The sequence below is a fragment of the Desmodus rotundus genome, chromosome 10 (genome assembly GCF_022682495.2).
Source record: "Desmodus rotundus isolate HL8 chromosome 10, HLdesRot8A.1, whole genome shotgun sequence".
NCBI classification, from domain to species: domain Eukaryota; kingdom Metazoa; phylum Chordata; class Mammalia; order Chiroptera; family Phyllostomidae; genus Desmodus; species Desmodus rotundus.
The window spans coordinates 58,076,099-58,092,820 of NC_071396.1; the positions used below are offsets into that span (position 1 = coordinate 58,076,099).

Here is a 16,722-nt window from a genome sequence, read left to right on the forward strand (position 1 = left end):
AGAATTCAAAAATATGAGGAGAAGCTCAGGAACCTCTGGGATAACTTTAAACACTCCAACATCCGAATCATAGGGGTGCCAGAAGGAGAAGAAAAAGAGCAAGAAGTTGAAAACTTATTTGAACAAATAATGAAGGAGAACTTCCCCAATCTGCAAAGGAAATAAACCTCCAGGAAGTCCTGGAAGCTCAGAGTCCCAAAAAGTTGGACCCAAGGAAGCACACACCAAGGTACATCATAATTATATTACCCAAGATTAAAGATAAGGAGAGAATCTTAAAAGCAGCAAGAGAAAAGGACACAGTTACCTACAAAGGAGTTCCCATAAGACTGTCAGCTGATTTCTCAAAAGAGACCTTACAGGCAAGAAGGGGCTGGCAAGAAGTATTTGAAGTCATGAAAGGCAAGGACCTACATTCAAGATTACTGTATCCAGCAAAGATTTCATTTAGAATGGAAAGGCAGATAAAGTGCTTCCCAGATAAGGTCAAGTAAAGGAGTTCATCATCATTAAGCCCTCATTATATGAAATGTTAAGAGGACTTACCTAAGAAAAAGAAGATAAAAAACTCTGAACAGTAAAATGACAACAAATTCACAACTACCAACTGAACCCCAAAAAACGAAAACAAAAATGAACTAAGCAAACAACTAGAACAGGAACAGAATCACAGAAATGGAGATCACATGGAGGGTTATCAGCAGGGAGTGGGAGGGGAAGAATGGGGAAAAGATACAGGGAATAAAAAGCATAAATGACAGGTGCAAAATAGGGGGGTTAGAATAGTATGAGAAATGGAGAAGCCAAAGTACTTACATGTATGACCCTTGGACACGAGCTAAGGTGGGGGAATGATGGTGGCCTGGGGTGGGGATGGGGGGTGTACAGGACAGAGCGGAATAAAGAGGAGGGGAAAAATGGGACAACTGTAATAGCATAATAAATAAAATATATTTAAAAAATAAACAAAAAACTGCCCCGAAGACCTCCTGGCCGCAACCCAGCCCTAGATTAAACCTGAGCATTGCCAGCCGCTGTTGTTACCACAACCGCTCCTTTGTTACCACACCCAGAGTCTGGTAGGGCGGAAATGCAGACTTTGGCTAGAGGGTGGGGGTGGGGCCTGCTGAGGGATGTGACCCCTAGACCCACCGGAAGTTGGTGGGCGGAGCCCCCCCCCATACACCGCGATGGGCGCAGCCATTAGCCAATGGAGAGCTAGGTGTTTCTTCCTCCGCCAATAGAACGACCAAGGCGGTCCCTGAAAAAAACTGCCCTAGTCGAGGCCGCGTGGTAACGTCCGTCCTGGTTTTGGGTTACTCACTCTTCCTTTTTCTCGCTCGTCTTCGTTCCTGACGTCTGGAAGATGAAGATTGAGGAGGTGAAGAGCACCACGAAGACTCAGCGCATCGCCTCCCACAGCCACGTGAAGGGGCTGGGGCTGGACGAGAGCGGCTTGGCGAAGCAGGCGGCCTCCGGGCTGGTGGGCCAGGAGAACGCACGAGAGGTGGGGCTGACCGGCTGGTGGACCTGGGGATTGGGCCGTAGAGCAAGGCTGCTGCAGCAAAGAGCCGCTATGGTAGGGGTTCAGAGCCGGGTCTGGCTAGGGTGTCCCGCTTAAGTTTCTTCAGGTCAGTGAAAGTTGACTGAGGCGAGGAGGCGCCTCACTGGGACTGGGAGTAGTGCCGTTCCAGGAGAGCAGGTGACGACTCCACGGGAGCCGTTGACTGCTTGCTTCATCTTATTGACAGTATATCTTGAGTCCCCCCGCCCAGTTCCGTCCGGTGCTGTGTTCGCGATGCTGGGTTCCAGCAGAGAACAAGATAAGTAAGGTCCCTTCTCCGTTAACGGAGCTTACATTTTAGTATGGTGGGAGATAGACAGTAAATGTGTAAACCAGCAAATAATTATGTTTTGCTGGGGGCCACTTCCTGTGGAGCTTTACTGGCTAAGATAAGGAATTTGGATTTTTGTCAGTGGTGTTGGGAGACTGTGGGAGTTTTAAAGTATGGGAGTGATCAGCCTTACAAAGTTCACACTGATTCACAGAACCTGGGAGCCTGGGAGCGGAAGGAAGAAGTGAGAGTTACAGGGAGGAGAAGTCTGTCCACACTCGCGGCATCATTTTGACGATTCCAATTCCATCCACTTTTATTCAGTGGCAGTGATGCCAAGTGTTTTCATCTACATTATAATCACAAAACTATTCGAGCTCTTTGTGGTATTATTATTTCTTGCAGATTAAAAGATTGAGGGTGAGAGATATCACCACCTACCCATTTGCCATTCAGTTTAGTAATGGTAATGCTGGGGTTTGTACCCACGTGTAATTCTGACTTCCAATTTAGTGCTGTCTGTGATGTTAGAGCCACCTGTCAGTTTGCTGTGCTCTAAGGTTAGATTCATGCCCCTTGGCTTCACCATGGTTTCTTCTCCAGGACCCCCAGCTGGGGACCTGGCCTGCAACTCAGGCATGCACCCTGACTGGGAATCGAACCTGCAATCTTTTGGTTCACAGGCTGGTTCTCAATCTACAGAGCCACACCAGTTAGGGAGACCTTGTTGCGCTTTAGTGCAACAGAAAACCTTAATGTGAGTAAGGTTTCATCACAGAAACCTTAATGTAAGACTTTTTCCTCTTAGCCTAATTGTGCTAATAGAAAGGGCCAAAGGAAAGCCTCTGGCTTCCATTTTGACCGTCATCTTTTCAAAAAGGCAATACTGACATAGTCATGGCATGATGGCTTTCACATTTCTCTTTATACAGCTTCTGCTTACTAAGGACCTATTACTGTAGATAGCTAACATTGGTTGAATGCTTGTTATGTGCCAAGCACTGTACTAAGCAGCTTTATCTCCTCCTGTACATCTTGTTTTCACCTCCACTCTAATAGGTGTCTATCCCATTTCACTCTGACACTTTTCAGGCATACAAAAAGGTTGTAATACTTGTGTAGTGAAAACTTGTGTGCCTAAATACTACAATTAACATATTACTCTGTTGCTCTATCACATATGTATCTTTATCAATCCACCAAATCCATTTTTGCATTTTGAAGTAAGTTGCAGACCGTAGTACATTTTACCCTTAAACCTTTGAACATGTTTGCCACTATTACGAATTCTGTTGTCAGATAATGAAATTGCAGCTCACAGAGGTTAAGTAGGTAGGTCCAAGGTTGCTCAGCTGGTAATGGTAGAGCCAGGATTTAAACTCAAGTCTATTGAATCTATAATCCATGCTCTGAACTCTGATGCTGTATGCTTCTGTATGACTATGAGCTTCCTGAGGATGGAGACAAGATAGTATTATTAAACACCCAGAATCTGACTCATTATAAGGGCTCAGTATTTATTGAATTAATAGGCATCCCAGCTCAGCTACCAGATCCTTGTATGATCTGGTCACATGCAATGTGTGACTGGTCACATTAGCTGTCTTGCTGGTGTTTAATATCCTCATCTGAAAAATGAATTGGACTAGGTGATCTTTTAAAGACCTTTCCAGTTTTTACTTTCTGCATATTAGTATTCACTCAACATAGCTCACTGGAGAGAAGTTGGAGCTTGAACTGAGGAAGATTAAATGGAAGAGGTTGTAGTCCCGTGAGTAAGAGTACATATCCAAGGTTTAGAAAATCTCTTCTACCTCTTTTGAGTTTCCCAAAGACTTTCAGTGCTGAGGATTATGATATTACAGGGTTCAATACAAAGACCATAGTGGCTCTGTTATCTTTTTAGACAGGTAGCATCTGAAGAATAGCTTCTAGGCTCTATTAAGGGCACTGTGCTTTTCCAGCTGAGTCAGAAATGGAACAGAGCACGTCTACATGCATTCCTTGATCCCACAGTTTTTGAGGGGCTGTCTTATGTGTGATAGCAAGGCACTCTCCAAAGTCCATGGAGAACAGTGGTAGAGGAGATAAGGTGTATTCACAACACCCTTATAGTAGGGTACAATGTCATAACTGCCCAGAGAGAAGAGCTAAGGCAAGAAATTGATCTTGAATATTTGAAAGGCGTTCAGTGAATCTTGTGCCACAGGTTTAACCTCACATGCAACATTCTGGGACACTTAACTGATGGCCAACTAGTAGTGTATGTCATTGATTCTTAAACCTTAATGAGTTAATTTGGGACTCTGATGAAAGCTATGAATCAAAAAATGCACATGTGAACACATATGCATAATTTTGCTTCCAATTTCATTTCCATTTTCAGGAAGTGTGGGCTCCAGTAGTCAGTATCTGGTCCCCAGGCTAAAAATCATTGCCCTCATTTGTACTTCTACTGTCTCCACACAGTAGCCATCAAGATCTTTTTTAAAAAGATTTTTAAAATTTATTTTTAGAGAGAGGAGAAGGGAGGGAGAAAGAGAGGGAGAGAAACATTGATGTGTGAGACAAACGATGGGTTGCCTCTCACACCCCCAATTGGGGATCTAGCCTGCAACCCAGGCATGTGCCCTGACTGGGAACCAAACCTTTGATCTTTTGGTTTGCAGGCTGGCACTCAGTCCATCAACCACGCCAGCCAGGGCAAGATCTTTTAAAAATACATCATCATAACATGACACATAGCCTAATACCTTTTCATTAACCTCCCATTTCATGTACAGTAAAATCTAAGCTTTAACATGGACTCTTAACATTCTGTTCTGAGTTTTGCCCTTTGCCCGCCTCTTCAACATCATCTTTCCATTCTCCTTGTTTACAGTACCGTGGTCACTGTGTGTAGTCTTTCCTTTGCACACGCCAAACTCATTTCTGTATTTTGAATTTGCTGCTTCCTTTGAATGCAACACTAACTGCCTTGCTCAGAACTTTGCATATCGAATATATTGTCATCAGAGAGGTCTTCCCAGATCACTCTTTCTAGAGTAACCTCTGCCCCAGGAACTTGCTATGTCATTACCCTTTTTTCTTCATGGTAGTGATCTTGTACAATGTCTTTGTGATTGTCTCCTCCACAGGGATAGGAGCTCTATAAGCACAAGGCTTTTCTGTCTTGCCCTCAACTGCCTCCAGCACCTAGAACAGTGCCTGCAGTGTATTGGCAGTGCAGTGTTAGTTGAATCAGTATGTGAATTGTTTGGACCAGAGACTGGTTGTTTTCCCCCTGTGAAACATTTTAATACTGATTTATTATTTCCATTGTGGTGTCTAGGCATGTGGTGTGATAGTAGAATTAATCAAAAGCAAGAAAATGGCTGGAAGAGCTGTCTTGTTGGCAGGGCCTCCTGGAACTGGCAAGGTACTCATTTTCTCTTATTTTTTTAATCTACCCAACAGAATGATCTTAATGTCTAAGCCACATTAAATTTGTGTCTTAACTAGTCTTTGTTTATCTAAATTGGTTATATGTATGTTTTTAAAATTAATGTGCAATAATACAACAATATCTAAAATTCATGCTTCTGAAATCCAGATTATCCTGAATGACCTCCAGAGAAGAGAGAATAAAGTCCTTGGAGTGATCTCATTGTCTTTAGAATTCGTCTTGTATCTCTTTCAAGTCTGCTTTGCTCTGGAAATAAATTTCTGTTTGTCTAGGACTGCATAAAATCTTCAGAGTGACATCTTACTTGAGGGGGGAAGAAAAACAATCAGCAAGCATTTTTCTGAATGCTAACTTTATCCAGCACTATTCTGGCTGTGTGAGAGATGGAGGAAAAAAGGAATTGCAAGGAAGGAATTGCAGACATGATTTTTATCTTTAAGGGGCTTTCAGGGCAGAGAGAGGAAACTTTGACAGCACAAAAATGCTTTAGTTGAACACTGAAATTAAATGCAGTTGGAAATAGAGCAGGAGGCACACTAAGGACTGGCAAAGCTGGACAGGTTGATTCTTGACATTTGTCCTGCAGAGTAGGGAGAAGAGTTGGGTTCGTAGGGAAGAAAAGGGCCTTGCAGGCAGAGGAGGCAGTATAGTTGTTGGGCTTCATTAGGGGAGTGGCTAGATACGTGAAATGCCGTAAGTCCTCAGTCTGAGCCCTGCTTCTTTTTCAAAAGGGCCACTTGGTACAGGAGAGAGTTGCATCTTGGGATTGTGTTTACAAGGTTTGTTCAGACATTTATTGAAGAAGATACAAGATAGAAGGAACATACGCACGACAATGACACTTCAGACTCCTTCAAAATAGGCACCTGGGGACCTCACACAATTCTCCCAGTCACCTTCAGCTGCTCTGTCATATTTTCATGAATCTCGTTGATGATCTGAAATCTCTTCCCTTTCAAAGGTGATTTTAGTTTTAGGAAAAGCCAGAAGTCCCAGGATGCCATATTTGTGCTGTAAGGGGGATGTGTCACCTGGGTGATTTGATGTCTTGCCAAAAAACTGCACCAGACATGATGCCTGAGAGGGCACTTTGCCGTGATGAAGCTGCCAATCACCAGTTGTCTATCGCTGCAGTCTTCTGAATCATCCAAATAGCTTCCATGGAGGAATATCCAAGCTTAATGCAAAATATGATGCAGATTCTTGCTGTGCTTGCTCAGTCATTTTGAGTGCAACAGCCACACAATACACATCCTCACTCACCGGTGTCTACCGCCCCCACTGACTAGTACGGTGAAGTCATCATTGTTTACGCATGCACATTCCAGCCCACTTGCCTTGGCTGTCAGGTTACACTGATGTCACTCAAACCATTCTCCTTATATCAACAATGGTTGGACTTTTTCCGAACAGACTTGGTATAAAGAAATAGGGTTTAAATTCCAGCACTGTTGCTGACTTTCCAGGAGACCTGAGAAAGGTCCCTTAGCCTTTCTGAAATAGTAGCACATGCCCTATTTCAGGCAGTTATTAAACCGGTTAGTTGTGAGGTAATGACTTTAATTATTATTTGAAACCATAAATTGAATTGATGGTGTCTCTTATATTGATGTATTATAGTAGAGGAAGAAGTGCTGTGTTTGTGAAAAAGGTTTTTTAAACTTTAATGTGCCATATAAATGAGCTTTCATTACCTCTGCAAGCAATATTAGCTTGTCTAATGAATTTACCATTTATTTGCTTTCTATTCCTTCTTACATCTTAGACCCTAACACTCCATGTTTCTTCTTCCTAAAGTATATCATTTAGAGTTTTATTCTAAAAGTTTATTAGTGACAAAGTAAGGGTTGTATTTGTTATGTTGCCCTTGTTTTGGAAGGTAGTTATGTTGGATGTATAGTTCAGTTGACAGCTACTTTTTCTCTCAATGGTGTCTGCTACCTGTTGTCTTCTATTGTTGCTTTTGAGAAGCTTAATTTTGAGGTCTTTTGGCTTTTCTTTCTTGGATATTTTTAAGATATTTTTGATTTCAGTGTTTGACTATGGCATGTTGAACAGTGAATTTATTTTTATTTATTGGGCTTAATATTAATTGTGCTTTTTAAATCTGACTATTATGTCTCTAATGAATCTTGGGAAATCGTCAGCCTTTATCTCTTCAGAAATTGCCTTTCCCTGTTCTCTTAATTCTGTCCTAGAAATTCAGTTTGATGCTAAGTTTTACTGCAAAGGTTTTCAACCTGTGGTGGTTTTGCCACCCACCCTGCCCCTCCCCCCTTTAAACCTGACTGCCAAGGGACATTTGGCAATGTCTAGAGACAGTTTTGGTTGTCACAACTTGGTCACATGTGCAGTGCTACAGGCATCTTGTGGATGGAGACTATGGGTGCTGCTAAATATCCTACAGTGTGCACAGGGTAGTCCCTACACCATGGGACTGGTGTAGGGACATGGTAATTACCTGGCTCAAAATGTCAGTAGTGGCAAGATTGGGAAACCCTGTGCTAGAGCTTCTCATTTTGTCTTCTTTGTCTTTCAACCTCTTTTTCATGTTTCTTATCTTTTTTACTTTGCTGCATTCTGGGTAGTGTCTTTAGACCTTGGTTCCAGTTTAATTGTCTTGTAAGCTGTCACTAAACTGCTGGTTAATCCAATTCATTGAATATTTTTTCTTTTTCATTTTGAATATTTTGAAACCTACAAAGGAATAAAAAGAATAGTATGATGATCCTCTGTATTCCCCCCACATAAATGAATAAGTGACTAATTGTAAATGTTTTGTGGCATTTGCTTTTTGTCTACTTAATTCTAAACCATTTGAAAGTAAGCACAAGGACATTTTCCTACATTACCAGGATACTATCAGTACACCCAAGAAATTTAATGTTGCTAACACTATTAGCAGATGTCTAATTTATGGTAAAATTTCTCCAAATTGTTCCAGTGTGTGGCTGTTTCATTTTTTAATATTTTTAAACTCAAAATATAACAAAGATCTCACATTGCATTCATTGTTATGTCTCTTTAGTTTCTCTTTAGAACAGTTACCCTCCCCAGAATTGTTTGCTTTGTTTTCTTTTATGACATTGACATTTTTGAAGAGTCCAGGACAGTTGTTTTGTAGAATATTCTACAGCTGTCCTACAGTGATTTTGTTAAGTATTAAACACTGGCACGACGTTGCGCAGGTGAGGTTGTGTCCTTCCATTGCTTTAAAACAGAAGGCTGATGCCAAATTCTACTGTGAAGGTACTGGTTCTCCTTGTTTAATGAGTTATTTGTAAAGTGACATGTTGAGATAGTTTGAATATTCTTTCTTCCTGTGGGTGTAGCATTCATTGATGGTCGTTGCTTATCAATTATCATATTGGTAGTTGCAAAAATGGGGTTGTTTTTATTATTAAATTTATTGGATGACATTGTTTAATAATAATATTTATATATACATTTCAGGTGTACAACTTACGTAATATGATTTCTGTATACTTTCTTGTTTGGCCACTACCTGATGTCTAGTCTCCTTCTGTCACCATGTATTTGATCCCCTCTACCCTCTTTATCCTCCCTCTACTCCCCTTCTCTGGTAACCACCATTCTGTTGTCTGTATCTATTAGTTTGGTTTTTTTAATTTATTTGTTTTGTGTGTTTGTTGATTTTTGTTTTATATCCCACATATGAGTGAATTCATATGGTTCTTGTTTTTTTCCATCTGACTTATTTCATTTAAGCATAATACTCTCAAGAGCCACGCATGTTGTCACAAATGGCATTATTTCATCTTTTTTATGGCTGAGTAATAATCCATTTTTTATATGTATCATGTCTTTATCCAGTCATTCATTTCTATGTCTTGGCTATTGTGACTAATGCTGCAATGAACATAGAGATACATCTATAACTTTATGAATAAGTGTTTTCAAATTTTTCTAGTAGATACCCATAAAAGGGATTGCTGGGTCATATGGTAGCTCTATTCTCAATTTTTTTAAAAGATATTTTAAAATTCTCTTTATTTTTTTGTTAAGATTTTATTATTTTATTTTTAGAGACGGGAAGGGAGGGAGAAAGAGGGAGAGAAACGTCAATGTGTGGTTGCCTCTCACGTACCACCAACTGGGGACCTGGTCCGCAACCCAGGCATGTACTCTGACTGGGAATCGAACTGGTGACCCTTTGGTTTGCAGGCCAGCATTCAATCCACTAAGCCACACTAGCCAGGGCTCTGTTATTTCTTGTCTTATTGATAATAGAAAACGATGATTTTCAAAATGTCACTTTTTTCTACATATTTTAGCTTGCTTTTTTGTTCGTTTTTTTAGTAAAGATGAAGCACCCCCCAAAGTTGTATTATTTTTCTTTCCTTCAAAATTTAGCTATTTTTGATAGCCTCTTGTTCCTTGTTCATGAAACTTTTTTTTTTTTATCCTGTATCTGCTTTTGAAATCATGTTTAACTGATCAAATTTGTGAAGCTTCTCTAATCTAAAATTAGGACTGAGTGCTTTCTTAGAGGGCATGTGAGAGCCTTGCTATGCTACAGACCCTGGGCACTTAATGTGAAGTTTTTGTCTTGGGTTTTCTGGCCATCAGGTAGTGTAAAGACCAATTCTAAATCTGTTTGAGAGAATGCTGGGGAGACTTTCTTTCCTCACCCACAGCAAAGGCAGGACTGACAAGTTTATACCTTGTACCTCAAGGAGATTTTTTTGTTGTATACCTTCATGGCCCTTTAAGGGTCCTTTTTATTGATGGGTTTCTCCTTACTGGGTTTCTGGTATCTGTCAATCACCCTTCAAACTTTCAAGGTAATGTACGTTTATTACTTTGGGTTTATTGTTATTATTTATTTATTTTTAGATGTTTTATAACAGGAAGGATTTCTAATGGCTCTAGTGTGCCGTATTGCTGGAAGCATAAGTCTTTCATTTCTTTTGTAATATACTGTTTTTCTCCTAGAAAATGTGAGAAGTTCTCAGCACTTACAGGTTTGCCCAATTCCTTTTAATGTTTATGAAGGCATGTGGTAAATCTTTTAGTATGCTGATGGGCCCCCAAATTTCGGCAACTTAACTGAGTGACAGGCAGGAGAATACAGTGCTTATTTAGAGATGCAAATACATGTTTCATATAGAAGTTCCATTTTTGAGGATCTCAAACCTTTAATAACAGGGCAGTGTGTTTGGGTTTTAGAAAAAGGTATTTAGATGAGGTCGAAAATAAGTAGATTAATCTTCTTTTGGCAGCCATCTCTTTTTTTGTATGCCACTTGCATGGGTGAGGGGCAGAGGTAGGCACAAAGAAATAATGTGTTTGGAGATTGGGGTTTGCATCCTGGCTCTGCTGCTTGCTAACTATTTAGCCTTGGGTGAGTTGGTGACTTCTGAGTTTCATTTTCTAAAGCTATAAAAAGCCAACTAGATTATCAAGTTAGTCAGTTGGGAGGATTCAATGAGATCTCACATGCAACTGACCTAGCACTATCTGTAGTAGATGTAGCTATGGTGTTGTAGCCATATCATGTACCTGCCTTCTGGGAACCTTTACTTTTTAAAAGACTTTATTGATTTATTTTTGTAGGGAGGGGAAGGGAGGGAGAAAGAGAGGGAGAGAAACATAAATGGGCAAGAGATATATCGATCAGTTGCCTCTCGCATGCCCCCAACTGGGACCTGGCCCACAACCCAGGCATGTGCCTTGACTGGGAATTTAAATGGTGACCTTTTGGTTCACAGGCCAGCACTCAGTCCACTGAGCCATGCAAGCCAGGGCTGGGAGCCTTTTAACTGGTGGAAGCTAGACACACCTGAAGCATTTCTTAATCACACATTTATCATACTTTAATGGAAGTATATTGATCATCTCTTCTGTATTAAGTAGAGATGGGGGGATGCCACAGAATCAGATACAATCACTATCTTTTAAGTTTGCAGCTGGGGGCAAGGAATTGGGGCCTGTAGAGATACCTTGATAACAAAGAGGATTGACTGAGAAGGTGGCAAGATTTAGATGTAGGGTACATGTGGCCAGCCTGTGGATCCCATTGGGAGGCCTGATGTTAGAGTGTGCCACTTCTCTCAATATGCCCCTTCATGCTCCAGAAATTTTCCTTCACTCTTAGAAACTAGAACATAACAGTTTTAGAGGTATCAGCCTGGAGATCACAAATTGAGATGCCTACTCAGGCAAGCAGTGGGGATGAGTGAAGTACCTGGGTGTAAGCAAGCTCCAGGAAGCAGTGCAGCTATGATGGGCCAGAGCAGCAGTCCTTCCCTAAAGAAGGCAGGTGCACTGGGGGTTCACACCAGGTTCTGCCACATGGTAATGAGGACTGATTGTAGCCAGACAGTCCAATTTCTCAGAAGACCCTGACTGTAGGCATAACTTGTTTTATCGCCCTTCATAGATACTGTGTTTTTACAAATTGAAGGCAAGACCTTCCACCAGCAAAAAGATTACAACTTACTTTATTGCGATATTTACTTTATTGCAGTGGTCTGGAACAGAACTTGCAATATTTCTGAGGTATGCCTGCAAACAGCTGGATTTTTATTCAAAAGTTGCCACCATTCAAAAGGTAGCTACAAATTGAGTTTAAAAACACACATGAGACTGTGCCAGGTAAAACAGAACCAGTCTGTGGGCAACTAATTAGCTATCTGTGATCTAACCCAGGACTTTCATTGGGCAGATGAGGAAATTGGGCACCAGAGATTTGTGCTGTGCCCAGGGTCACACTGAAAATTAGGGACAGAACCAGGATAAAAGCCCAGTTTCTGCCTCTTGGGCCAGTGCTTTTTGTGCTACGCTGTATGCTGATTTCTAGAGGATTTTATGTCTCAAACACTATCACCAAAGGAGCATTGAAAACAAAATCTAAGCAGAACCTTTACTGGGCCAATTTAAAAATAGTCTCAGCCCTGGCCCAGTAGCTCAGTTGGTTAGAGCATCATCTCAAAACCCCAAGTTTGCAGGTTCAATCCCCAGTCAGAGCACATGCAAGAATCAACCAAAGAATACAAAAATAAGTAGAAAAACAAATCAGTGTGTGTCTCTCTCTTTCTCTCTTTCCCCTTCTCTCACTCTCTCCTATCCCACCCATTGATATCTCTCTCTCTAAAATCAATAAATAAAATGATATTTTAAAATTGTATTTAGTCTTTAAAATTTAATCAGTGTTTAACAGATGGAAGTTTGGGCTCATTTTTTAAAAAATTAAAATAAAATAAACATTGTATCAGAGAGCCACTGTGGTGTTCTTCAGTAGCAAGCTTATTTTCTTCCTTAGCCCATATACCTTAGGAACTGACCTTACTCAGACTCTTGTTAAAGAAATAGGAAAATGGCATTAAAAGGATGTGGCATTTTTTTCAGTCCTGTACCAGCTTTGAAAGACTGGCTTTCGTACTTGATGTTTGACCATGCATATGTTATATCGGGTTCTGTTTACCATCTGACATCTATGGTTATTTTACCAAAAATCAACTTGTGGTTTAACTACACTTGCATGTTCAAGTGTAACTGAAGACCAGTTCATACCTTCAGAATTCTACCTCATGTATTCATTATGTGAGGGCCACTTAATATAAAGTGAACATCATGTAACTTACTGATTTCCAATGGGTTGTCTTCCTGTACCTATATAAACAAAGCAGTTATCTCAAAGATCCAATAGTGGTGTTCTGAGTGATTAGGTAAGGATCCTGTTTCGATATAGAGGGAATAGTTTTGGAAGATTGTACTAATTATGATGGGAATATGATCTCTATAACTTTTTTAGTGTTAGCACCTAGAATGTGTTTAATCTCTCTGTGTCTCAGTTTCCTTATTTGTAAAGAGGTGAGAGTAGTAGTAGTATCTAATTCATAGGGTGAGTGGGTGGCTCATGTGAAGCATTTAGAGTTGGGTCTGTACTACGTCTCAGTAAGTGATAACTTGTAATTACAGGGGTGATTAAAAATGCCATTTAGATTATAAATCCACAAGAGTCATCAAACCTTTATTGTGTGAAATGTGCCTTAAAACTAAAAGGACTAGATTTTCAGTTGTTCCTGGTTAATCTTTTTTTTTTTTTTTTTAAAGCGTATGTCTCTGAATGATCATATTTTCAAGAATGTAAAACAAGTTCATTTTCATTGCTTTCTGTAGACAGCTCTAGCTCTGGCTATTGCTCAGGAGTTGGGTAGTAAGGTGCCTTTCTGCCCCATGGTGGGGAGTGAAGTTTACTCTACGGAGATCAAGAAGACAGAAGTGCTGATGGAGAACTTCCGCAGGGCCATTGGTGAGTATCTTGTTTGTGGGAGGAGGACTTCTCATTTGAATGGTATACTGAAGCCTCATGGTTGTGAAAATGGCTTAATGATTTTTATTTGTTGCACTGCTCTTTTTCTGTTGGCACCATTAGTGTTATCTTTGCAAGCAAAACAAAAACCCAGCTTTACTAATTGAGGTGCTTTGACATTGAGCAAATGTAGGTTCCAGTTATGGGCCTGGTATTCTTAACCTGACAAATTAGTTGTGTTTATAAAGTGATTTTTAAAAAACAAGTCAGATTGTCCTGGCAGCCTTTTTATGCTCTTAGAGATGACTGTCCATTGAAAAGGTTTTGGTCTTAAGCCAAAAGCATTATGTGTCATGCTGCCAGAGTGCCCCTGGTTCTGAATGTTGAGCCAGAAGAACTGTGGCCTGTCAGAGAGTGGGGATACTATTTGGTCACTGGCAGAGCTTTGAGGCTAGTGGTGCCAGCCTCATAGGCCTTGGAGCTACCATATTGAGTGTTTATTATGTGCCAGGCCCCTGCATTAATTATAGCCTTTCCCTCTGCCAAGGGGATGCTCTCAAGTCTCATTTAGCATCTTATAAAACAGACTCAGAAAGTTCAGTACTTTGCCTATAGTGACTCAGCTGGTAAGTAGTAGTCTAGTTTTAACCTTATTTGTCTGATTTTAGAGCCCATGCTCTGAAGGTCTGCTGTGAACAGAAAATGGCCTCTCTTGAACATTTCCCTCTTGTGAGCGAGGACTTGTGGGGCAGACTTTTGGCTCAGTTTCTGCTGGCCTAGCTTTGGAAAAAATCTCAGCTTCCCTCACATCTACTAATAGAAATAACTTATTCCTCTTAAGCTGTTAAGAAATATTTGTGTCTCTGCACATGTGGGAGTTTATCTCTAGAATGTAGTTGCTGAGTCAAGGGTTATAAACTCTTGTCAGTACCTGAACTATCTACTAGCCCCTTTGATTGTCAAAGATAAATATTCTGAAGAAGGAATTTTACTAAAAAACTTCAAGGAAATTATGAAAGTTTAAGAAATAATAGATTTGTTTAGCACAGGATCCTTGCCTCAGGACAGCTAAAGTCTAGTTTAGAGGTTAGATACAGTAGGGCCTTAGGCCATGGTTAGGGCTTTGGCTTTTTCAGTGAGTGAAATGGAGAGGTAATTGGAGAATAGTTTTGGTTTTTTAAGAATCTCTCTGGTGAGGATATGGAGAGTAGACAGTAAGGAAGGCGAGGGTACAAGTAGGGAGATTATGAGGAGTGTCTGAGTAAGAGATAGTGATAGTTTCGACCAGGGTGGTGGTAGTAGAGTTGATAAGTGGTTGGATTCTGGATATAGTTGGATGACAGAGCTGACAGAATTTCCTGAAGGATTAGATGTGGGGACTGAAAGAAAGAGAAGAGACAAATTTGTCAGTCTCCTTTCCCAGGTTTTGTCATTTTGGGAGATGGGAAGGTATAGGAAGGAGCAGATTGGATATTCATTAAAAGTCTACTGTAGATACAGTGGGCAGTTTTTACCTTTGTTGCCCTAGTTGCCGGCGCATAATAGGTGCTCAGTGAAGTTTTTCTGAATGAGAGAAGGGGGTGGACTTCAAAGCAAAGAAGAAACAGAAGCCTTTAGGTAAAGTAAGATAGCCCTTGGTCTTTGTCTGGCAAAGGACATATTTTGATTTACACAGTGTTTTAAAAATAAAATTTGAATTACAGTTGCCAGTGATTGGAGATTGGGAGATGTCATATAAAAGCCATTCCTTCTGGACCAGCCAAGATGGAGGCATAAGTAGATACTCTTTGCCTCCTGATATAACTAAAAGAAGGATAACAACCAATTTAAAAATGAAAAACAACCAGAACTGCCAGAAAAATCAAACTATGTAAGTCCAATAACCAAAGAGTTAAAGAAGAAACATTCATCCAGACTGGTAGGAAGGGCAGAATGGGAAGCCAGGTGGAGAGAACATGCAACAAGACAGCGGCTGGGGATTGGGCAGTGTCACATTTGTGTGCAGATAAGCTGGGAAGAACAACTGGGGAACGAGACAAACCGCCCAACCCAGGGTTCTAGTGTGGGAAACTAAAGCCTCAAAACCTCTGTCTGTAAAAATCTGTAGGGGTTGCAGAGGTGGGAGAAACTCCCAATCCCACAGGAGAGTCCGTTGGAGAGGCCCATGGAATCCTAGAACGTACATAAATGCATTCACCATGCATCAGCAACTGAAAGGACACAATCCACTTGTAGGAAGCAAGGGAAGTGACGGAAAGTGGGGCGAGAGCTGAGCAAGAGGCATTGTTCCCTCTCGGACCCCACCCCCACATATAGTGCCATGATACAGTGAAGTGGGTTGCATGGCCCTGGTGAATATCTAAGGCTCCGCCCCTTACAGTGTAACAGGTGTGACAAGACAAAGAAATATGGCTCAAGTGAAAGAACAGATCAAAACTCTAGAAAAAGAACTAAGTGACAAGGAGGTAGACAACCTATCAGATACACAGTTCAAAACATTGCTAATCAGGATGCTCACAGAAATGGTTGAGTATAGTCGTAAATTAAAGGAAGAAATGAAGGCTATACAAAGTGAAATAAAGGAAAATACACAGGGAATCAATAGTGAAGGGAAGGAAACCAGGACTCAAGTCAATGATTTGGAACAAAAGGGAGAAATAAACATCCAACTGGAGCAGAATGAAGAAAAAAAAATTCCAAAAAATGAGGAGAGGCTGAGGAACCTCTAGGACAACTTTAAGTGTTCCAACATCCGAATCATAGGGATGCCAGAAGGTGAAGAAGAAGAGCAAGAAATATTTGAACAAATAATGAAGGAATACTTCCCCAATCTGACGAAGACACTAGACATGCCAAGTTCTGGGTGCTCAGAGGGTCCCAAAGAAGTTGGTTCTAAGAAGAAACACACCAAAACACATCATAATTAAGCTCCCTAAGATTAAAGATGAGAGAATCTTAAAAGCAGCAAGAGAAAAGGAGAGAGTCACCTACAAAGGAGTTCCCATAAGACTGTCAGCTGATTTCTCAAAAGAGACCTTACAGGCAAGATGGGGCTGGAAAGAAGTATTCCAAGTCATGAAAGGCAAGGACCTACATCCAAGATTGCTCTATCCAGGAAAGCTTTCATTTAGAATGGAAGGGCAGATAAAGTGCTTCCCAGATAA

The 16,722-nt window shown here is 40.7% G+C and overlaps 1 protein-coding gene across 9 annotated transcripts in view; it reads left to right on the forward strand.

Moving 5' to 3' along the window:
- Nucleotides 1-1,259: 1,259 nt before the first annotated feature.
- RUVBL1 (RuvB like AAA ATPase 1) overlaps nucleotides 1,260-16,722 on the forward strand; it is a 71,800-nt gene continuing 56,337 nt past the window's right edge. For 5 of the 9 annotated variants that reach the window (XR_008425284.2, XM_053912574.2, XM_053912576.2 and 2 more), the window contains exons 1-3: nucleotides 1,260-1,579; nucleotides 5,167-5,253; nucleotides 13,426-13,558. Coding sequence is in view for 8 of the 9 variants with exons in the window: in XM_053912574.2 (XP_053768549.1) it covers nucleotides 1,367-1,579; nucleotides 5,167-5,253; nucleotides 13,426-13,558 (433 nt within the window). In the remaining variant the exon portion in view is untranslated. The remainder of the gene's footprint in view (nucleotides 1,580-5,166; nucleotides 5,254-13,425; nucleotides 13,559-16,722) is intronic. The other 4 variants (XM_053912575.2, XM_024580536.3, XM_045187772.2 and 1 more) reach the window with 2 other exon arrangements.